Below are 8833 nucleotides of genomic sequence, written 5' to 3'. Positions count from 1 at the left end.
AGACAGAGAGACAGAAACACAGAGAGAGAGACACAGAGAGAGAGAGACAGAGAGAGACAGAGACACAGAGACACAGAGAGAGAGAGACAGAGAGACAGAAACAGAGAGAGAGAGAAAGAGAGAGAGACAGAAACACAGAGAGAGAGAGAAAGAGAGAGACAGAAACACAGAGAGAGAGAGAGAAAGAGAGGGATAGAGAGACAGAAACACAGAGAGAGAGAGAGACACAGAGAGAGACATAGAGAGACAGAGACACAGAGACACAGAGAGAGAGAGACAGAGAGACAGAAACACAGAGAGTGAGAGACAGAGACACAGAGACACAGAGAGACAGAGACACAGAGAGAGACACAGAGACACAGAGAGAGAGACACAGAGAGAGAGGGGGGAGTGTAAGGCTGGTTCAATCCCTGCTATATTCGATAAGAGCAAACTCTGAAGAAGGGAGTCTTCTTTGAGTGAAGGCAGGCGGACAGCAGAGCGTCAGTCAGAGTGGGTAGATTATAGGTGGTGACGTCTGAAAGGTGTAAAGCCGGGAAGCCACGACAAGAAGGCCCTGACTGCTGGACCTGCACTGCATGCACGCTACGGTACTGGGACTAGAACATGCTCAGGATATTAAACACATCACACCTCTGAATTCTGTACAACACTCATCAATACAATAAGCAGCTTCTCCTGCACCACCATCACTATCGATGCCGCCACCACGACCACCATTTTCATCATCATCATCATCATCAACTTCGCTACCACCTCTGGTGGTAGAGAGCTTAAGAGCAGCTGAATGACAAAGACAAATACAAATATACCCACAAGTACAAATTGTCCTGTTCACCGTAGCTTTTGTAAACATTTAGAAAGAGACCAGTGGCGAAAGAAAACTGTTAAGACGAAGAGTAGGACACAAAAATATATAGCAAAATCCTTTGGAATGGCCCTCCACAGGTTATGTGCCGCTCCTGTTTAGTCACTCACTTATTTGCTGGGTCAGACCAGTGAAAATAATTTTTAGCCTTTCACATCTGACCTCACAGGAAAAGTCATTCCTGAGGTCACTTCAACTGGAAGCAAAATGCTTTGCTTTCCTCCCCACTGAAACCCATGATGGAACCCAAACCGCCATGATGGAATCCCAGAGGTCACAAAAGTGCAACACGAGAGTGAAAACAACCATTCGTTTCTTCTATCGGCCCCTCATCGAATTCCAGCGAGGAAGAAAACGCGAGAGAGGAAGAGGCCCGAGGGGCGGCGGCCGCGGGGGTTGGGGACCTTCAGATTCGACTGACCCGTCGAGTTAGGAGGGGGTGCACGGCAGGGGTAGAGGTGGGAGTGGGGGTGTAGGCGGGAGGGCATGGGCCTGGTTTGATGCCCCTGGTCCTCATGTAGGAGAGGAACTGGTCAGGAATCTCAGCCAGAACCTCCTTCGCCAGTCGGGCCATGCTTAGGATGTGGTTACCCCTGCGGTCAACGTAGTCACGGAACGGAACAAACTGATGGAGGTAGACAGGGAGCAGCGGAGGCAGACAGGAGTCATTTTTTTTTGAGGAGAACAGCGGATAGATGGGAGGTGTAGAGGAACAGATGAGGTGAATGGGAGTAGAACAGGAAGACAGGGAAGAGAGGGAATAGAGGAGAGATGGATATTCAGTGAGCGAGAAGGCCATTCAAATGTACTCTCCTAAACAAAGACTTGTGGTACCATATGGACATTGTGTAAATGGAACCAAAAGCAGTTATTTAAAGGGTTCTCCTATGGGGACATACACAAATGTTTATTGATGATGACGGCTGAAAATAATGCTTGGTTGAAGAACGACTTTAGGTTCTAGACAGAATATTCTCATCTAAACTCTGCTTTAATATATTTCGATTAAATACCTGAACAATATCTCTCTCAGCAAACCTCCCCTGAGATGAGACCCTCTCTTCATCGCCATCAAGCTCGATCATTTCTGAAAAGCAGGGACAGAGACAACAGACAAGAACATGAGAGGCATTGGCCCTGTAAATCTCTGATTAGTCGATCATTTGTTTTCTTTGTTGTGTTCAACATTCAGGTGCGTTGTTTTTTAATATAGTGTATTATTATGGCTGCCTAAACATGTTTGCTTTGACAACAGCGGCAACCATCCATTCATGACAATAAAGCACCTACTAAACTGAATTGAGAGACAGACCATCCGCCATACCATGTCAGAGCAAACCCACATCGACGTGTCTACATCAGCGCCACGGAGCATGACGCATCGTTGGTTACACACACACACACACACACACACCATTACAACGAAGAGACCAGATGACGCCGCTTCCCATACACAAGATGTGTGCGTGGCACAGTGCACTCCTTTCTTGTATGTTAACTTTGGAGCCTGCTGGGCAAGTGCATGGTGAGTACTGTATGTGGTGGGAGACGTGTGAGGGGAAGCGGCCAAGTGCATGGTGAGTCCTGTATGTGCTGGGAGACGTGTGAGGGGAAGCGGCAAAGTGCATGGTGAGTACTGTATGTGCTGGGAGACGTGTGAGGGGAAGCGGCAAAGTGCATGGTGAGTACTGTATGTGCTGGGAGACGTGTGAGGGGAAGCGGCAAAGTGCATGGTGAGTACTGTATGTGCTGGGAGACGTGTGAGGGGAAGCGGCCAAGTGCATGGTGAGTACTGTATGTGCTGGGAGACGTGTGAGGGGAAGCGGCCAAGTGCATGGTGAGTACTGTATGTGCTGGGAGACGTGTGAGGGGAAGCGGCCAAGTAGAGAGTCACAGTGAGGACGTCATGGTAGCCTGCACATTGACTTCAGAAGCGTAATGATCTTTAAGGGCTGCTGACTTTAGAGGCTAATTGTGCATAAGGAATGGATGTGTTTATTAGTGTGCCGTGGTGTTTTCATGAATCACAAACATCTCTGCTGTGTTAAGAGACAGGAGGCGAGGAGCCGGCCTGTTCCTGCAGAGGTGAATGGAAGTCATGTCAGATTACTGTAGAACAATGTCAACAAAGAGCGTCAACATTTGGAGAGATTAGCGATGTGGGGGAAGAAACCGGGGAGACGGAGGATGAAAAGTGTAAGACAAAAATGAAAAGGACAGAGGAATAGCCTGGCGAGAGAGATAGGGAGGATGGGATGTGAGAGAGACAAGACAGGGCGGGAGGGAAAAGCCAAGGAGAGAAGAACTGAGAGGAGGAAGGTGGGGAGAAATGGGTCAGGGGCGCTAATGGATTTAAAGTAGGGAAGGTATTAGAGGATACACATGAAAACAAACCAACACACACACACACACTTCATCATTCCTGCCTTACCATTGAATTCCGCTGATCCAACCCCGACAATTATAATTGACATGGGCAGAGTAGCCGCCTTTGGAGACAGAGAGAGAGAGAGAGAGTGAGGGAAAGAGAGAGAGAGCATAAAGAACATGAGAGAGGGAGACAGAAAAATGTCATAGGACAAACCAAGCCTGAGAAAACATGTTCCTTTTCAACATCAACAACCAGATTTTCCTAAAACACCCTGCAGAGAAACACACAAAATCAATGACGATAATGTAAATGCATTAATAGCCTGTCTCCTTAGAGAATTGTTTTTGGAATTGCTTGTACTAAAGTGAACATTGTTTTCCAATTCTGCTCTTAGTTTGGTCCTCACAATTTGCCAAGCTTTTATAAGGACTCAGTTTTGAATTAGCACCTATCTAATTTCATGCATGTACGACTTGTGTCTAAACCCCAGCCAGCCTGACAGCTTATAAATGAACCTTATTTCCATCCTCTCCGCCCCAGCAGTTGCCTATTGCATTGCAATTTTGTTTATCAAATCTCAGTTGAACGGCTTGCCACTTGCCAAAGGCTAGATGAAGATGATAGAGCCCCCGAGTTTCATCACTTTTTGTATTGCCATTATAGGTGGGCATTAAATTGGCAAATGTATGAGCAACCTCTGTTCCTGGAGTTTCTTGGTACTTTCTGTCGTCATATTTCACTGCACAATCACATCGTGACACACAGGAGCCATTCTGTGTCTGTATTACAGAAGTCTTACCAAAACAGCATTACCTGCCAAGAAGACCGACAGTAACATGAAGTTACACTGCCAACATCGGGTCCAACCTGCTACGTCAATAAAAGCCTCATGATACGGGGCCGGGATGAAAAATTATAACAGTACCCATAATTCTTGGGGAATTGTGTTCATAACTCCTAAATGTTTTCCCAAAAGGTAAAGAACACTAGAGCATTAGAAGATGAAACATCTAAAAAACAACAACTTTTACTTTCGGCAAAAGTTGTAGAATTGTAGGAAATTCACTAGATAACTGCAACACATCGATTAGCTTCAGGAGAAAATAGGATTGCATTTTAGTCTCTCCAGGCAATGGCCAGTAAAGTAGAAATGGAGGATGTTGGTGCCCCAGGGCCCCAAATATGGTAGTCTGGACCTGCCAGGTCCCATGTTTACACAGGACCTGTTTAAAACCCAATGCAAGTCCAAGAGTCCCGTAACGGTCTGGTCCAGGGGCATAAATGAGTAGAACTGCAATACTTCCATACATTTACGATGGACTCCTTGGTCTGGGCCATGTCTGTGATAACTCCATCCGAGATGATGAGGAGAATGAAGTACTGGGATCCGTCTTTTACTGACTGTGCATATCTGGGAGGGGTTGATAAAAAGACAAAGAAAATGAAATAAACAAACTGTATGACATTTTATGACCATTTATTAAGTGGCGCACTATTTGATTGTTTTGGCTAATGATTGAAGCCCAGGTAACTAGAATAACCAATTTGATGTCATCGAGTATTGGGCCCTCGCAGGCAACACACACACACACACACACACAAACACACACACAATATAATTTACACAACTACACGTGTTGGAAACATCTGTTTCCTTTGACAACAGGTTATTTGTGTGAAAATGGTACCCCCGCCAGTGTGTTTTGGTCATACTGAGAATAAACAAGCTATGAATGGCAATGCTATTCTTAGGCCACGTGGGTGGTCTGAACACACAACAAATAGATTTAGGGGCCTTAGATGGAAGAGAAAGCTTGTTACAGTCCATCTTGGGTGTGTGTGTGAGTTTGTAGATCACCGGGCAGAGAGCACCAAGTACACCAGAGAGTCAGGCTCTCCTCTCAACCAATGACCACTAATGACCGGTGAACGAGGCCACACCTCCCCCAGTGCCAGGCCACTGGTCAATACTGCACACATTTGGATTTTAATGACTAGCAACCCTTCTCAATCTGTTTGTCTGACGCTGTCGAGTTGTGACATTTAGGCTGCCGCTTCTATGTTACACTGTGTGACCGGGTGGGAACAGCATTTTCTTCCATGTTACACTGCATGACTGGGTGGGAACAGCATTTTCTTACATGTTACACTGAATGACCGGGTAAGAACAGCGTTTTCTTCCATGTTACACTGTGTGACCTGGTGGGAACAGCGTTTTCTTCCATGTTACGCTGTGTGACCGGGTGGGAACAGCATTTTCTTCCATGTTACACTGCATGACCGGGTAAGAACAGCGTTTTCTTTCATGTTACATTGCATGACTGGGTGGAAACAGCGTTTTCTTCCATGTTATTATGCTGCGTGACCAGGTGGGAACAGCGTTTACCTTCCACATTATGTTGCGTAACCGAGTGGGAACTGTGTTTTCTTCCATGTTACGCTGTGTGACTGGGTGGGAACAGCATTTTCTTCCATGTTACACTGCGTGACTGGGTGGGAACAGTGTTTTCTTCCATGTTATTATGCTGCGTGACCAGGTGGGAACAGCGTTTTCTTCCACATTATGTTGCGTAACCGAGTGGGAACTGTGTTTTCTTCCATGTTACGCTGTGTGACCGCAGTGGTTAGCATTGATTCTAGGGAAACTGCGGAGCCATTAGAACATTTGTTTTAATCTGGGCTTTCCCAAGGGGGTCACAGGGCACTGGAAATCTACAGAACAAATCTACAGGAGCCACGTAGTTAAATGGAACCAAATGAGGTCCTATTAACCAGCGCAGGTTATTTTACGTCAGCAGGAGCCGCTTAGTTGAATGGAACCAAACCGTGCATGTGTGTGTTCATGTGCTTGCTTGTGTGTTATGAGCATGATGACTTTGTATTGGTGTGTGTGTCAGTGTGTGTGTGTGTGTGTTTGTTTGAGACCTACCTGGCCACATGGTTGATGACAGGGGAGAAGTGTGTGGGTCCATAAAGACGAACAGACTTGAGGCTCTGGTAATAGGCCTCCATTACTCCTTCTATCCCACTACAGTACGGGTTCTGGGGGTTCCCGTTCTGCCCACACGCACAGAGGAAAACAACGTGGAAACACAGAACGTCAAGCTCAATTTCCTCATTCTGTTCAATTTAACGTTTGAACAGAGGATGATGTAAGTAAATATTTTATCTTCTGTGAGAAAAACATGCCAGAAAATTACACTTTACTGTAAACTTTTTTAAACTCTGCAGTATCAACATTTCGGGAGCACGCCATTATAGCAAGATTAACCTTAATTTCCATTATGTACAATGCACAGTAGAGTATGTAATGTAGCTATATTATGAACCACTCCCAAGTAAAGTGAAGGGGAGCCATCTTGATTAGCTGCTTGTCCTCTGGTGAGCAACATGGAGGACGTGACAACTTCTCTTTGCTTTGCAAATAGAGACAGTCAATTTTGTTTACAGAAGTCTTCAAGGCAATCTTCCCAACCCCCTCTCCTCCCAACTCCACCTCCCCTCCCAGTCCCGGCTCCTCTCCCACCTCCCCCTTCTCCTGGCTCCTCTCCCACATCCCTCTCCCTACAACCATCTCTTCTTCCACCTCCCCCTGCTCCAGTCTCCTCTTCCATCACCCACCTCCCTCCTTCCGTTTCCACCTCTCCTCCCTCCCCCTGCATCCCACCAGTCCCTCAGTCTGTCTGTCTGTCTGCATGCTTAATCCCTCTCCCCTTGTTAAAAGCCTGACTCAGGCTTGATGCTTGGAAAAATGCATACGTGGTGTGTCATTGTCTCAGGCTGGGCCCCTCTGAGGATAAGGCTACCCAACTGAGCAGCTGGAATGGCCGCTGCAGCTCGGGGCTTAATGGGTACCACACCCGGCGAGAGACTTAAAGGACTGTGGATGGCATCCTATTCCATGTATTGTGCACTATGTTTGACACGAGCTTATCATTTGGGCCACCTGCTGTGAGACGGCCCTTCCATAACATCACTCTGCATACTTTAAATTGGCCCGATGGGCTCATTGGAATGTCTGGAACGGTTTAGGATGCCAACCATTACAACGAGCCTGTTGGCTGAATTCTCCCGCCTGCAGATTCCCGTGTCTCAGAACAGGGACGGCCAGGAGAGGGGCAAGTAACAAGCTGAGATGTCAGGACGGACGGAGAGGGTCGTCTCCTCACCAGCGCAAACTCGTGTGAGACGCGTCCGTCGGGTGGCAGCTTGGCGCCAAAGCCCAGCGCCGGGAACATCTTGTCACTGTCGTAGTCCTGGATGATCTCCCCCACAGCTCTGAGGGCCATGGCGTAGGCATTCAGCTGGTACGGACTCATGTAGTGGAGAGAGGTGGGCTGGGATGGGTTGCCTGGAAAACAGCAAAAAAACACAACACGACAAGTTTGTGCGGCTGGACCTACCGTCCAGGTGCTACACTGGAAAACAAGAAGGTGGGAATTAGCTTCGTAAAACTGACATTTGTAAAAGGCCTAATAACTAGAGAGTTGTCGGTACAAAGTTGATCTCAAGAAGGTTTCTCAAGAGCTGATGAGCTCTAAGCTACTTACCATTTGATGCTGTGAAATCAATTGCCACCGTGAAATTAATCTGAGTCCTACAAGATAAAAAAATTATAATTCAAACAAGGAAGATATCAAAATACCAATCATTAAAAGATTAGATCACACTGTGATTCAAAAACAACTTAACTCATGGCAGTTACAACTTACGCGTAGCTATTGTTCCCAGCAACATGAATACAGGCCGTTGGGCTTAATTGGTAATACACGCAGCACTGCATTTGTTTCTGCCTACCATTAACACATTAGTGAAGTGAGTGAGCCTCGTGCTAGACAGAGGTAACTGTGGATATTGCTTCAGTCAAATTAGCATAACAATAATCCACTATGTGCTTCATTGTTGCTGCTTGGAAAGAGACAGCAAATTTGACGGGACAACCAATACCGCACACTACAAAATTAAATGATAATACCAATTACAAGTAAAGCTTATCTAGGGGCAAGCATTGGAAATGACAGATGTATGTTTAGAAGTGACAGTGGGATACATCTCACTGTTGTTGTGTATTAAACAGTAGGACACTGCAACATACCCTCCTTTGATGTAGTCCAGGAAGGTGAGCTCCATGTCCACCAAGCAGGAAAGAAGGGTTACCTGGTAACACGTTTGGAGGTTAAAGGGATACTTTTTGAAGTTTTAGCTTATTGTCGACTCTATAATAAGCCTAAAACTTTATAAAAGTGAACTATCCCTTTAAAACACATTGGGTTTTCAGTGGAACTACAATATTATCAGAAATGTAAGCACTATTTTAACATAACACAGCTACAGTTGAATACAAGGCTATAGAACATGGTCCAGGCTACTATTTAAACAGTGACTATTCTGGGCTAAACAGGACAAAACAAGTGCATATTGATGTAAGATGTATTTTACTTACTGTTCCTGAGTTGAGGTATTTTTTCTTCTTCTTGACTTTCTTCTTAGGATTCACCACCTGCAGAGACCAGAGGAGATATATATATATTTTTTCTTTTTAATATTTTATCCTTGTGGCGCAATTTGAATGTGTTTTTTTTCTTAACCATGTG

The 8833-nt window shown here is 45.8% G+C and overlaps 1 protein-coding gene across 1 annotated transcript in view; it reads right to left on the bottom strand.

Moving 5' to 3' along the window:
• Positions 1-313: 313 nt before the first annotated feature.
• Positions 314-8833, bottom strand: part of LOC105026415 (copine-8) — a 35121-nt gene continuing 26601 nt past the window's right edge. Inside the window, exons 12-20 of the mRNA XM_010897865.3 lie at positions 8683-8739; positions 8335-8396; positions 7790-7836; positions 7409-7590; positions 6169-6296; positions 4548-4650; positions 3300-3357; positions 1882-1955; positions 314-1493 (exon numbers count right to left, since the gene is read on the bottom strand). Of these exons, the coding sequence (XP_010896167.1) occupies positions 1275-1493; positions 1882-1955; positions 3300-3357; positions 4548-4650; positions 6169-6296; positions 7409-7590; positions 7790-7836; positions 8335-8396; positions 8683-8739 (930 nt within the window). The 3' untranslated portion in view covers positions 314-1274. The remainder of the gene's footprint in view (positions 1494-1881; positions 1956-3299; positions 3358-4547; positions 4651-6168; positions 6297-7408; positions 7591-7789; positions 7837-8334; positions 8397-8682; positions 8740-8833) is intronic.

The sequence above is a fragment of the Esox lucius genome, chromosome 19 (genome assembly GCF_011004845.1).
Source record: "Esox lucius isolate fEsoLuc1 chromosome 19, fEsoLuc1.pri, whole genome shotgun sequence".
Taxonomy (NCBI): Eukaryota; Metazoa; Chordata; class Actinopteri; order Esociformes; family Esocidae; genus Esox; species Esox lucius.
This window is presented reverse-complemented; position numbering and strand designations above follow the sequence as displayed.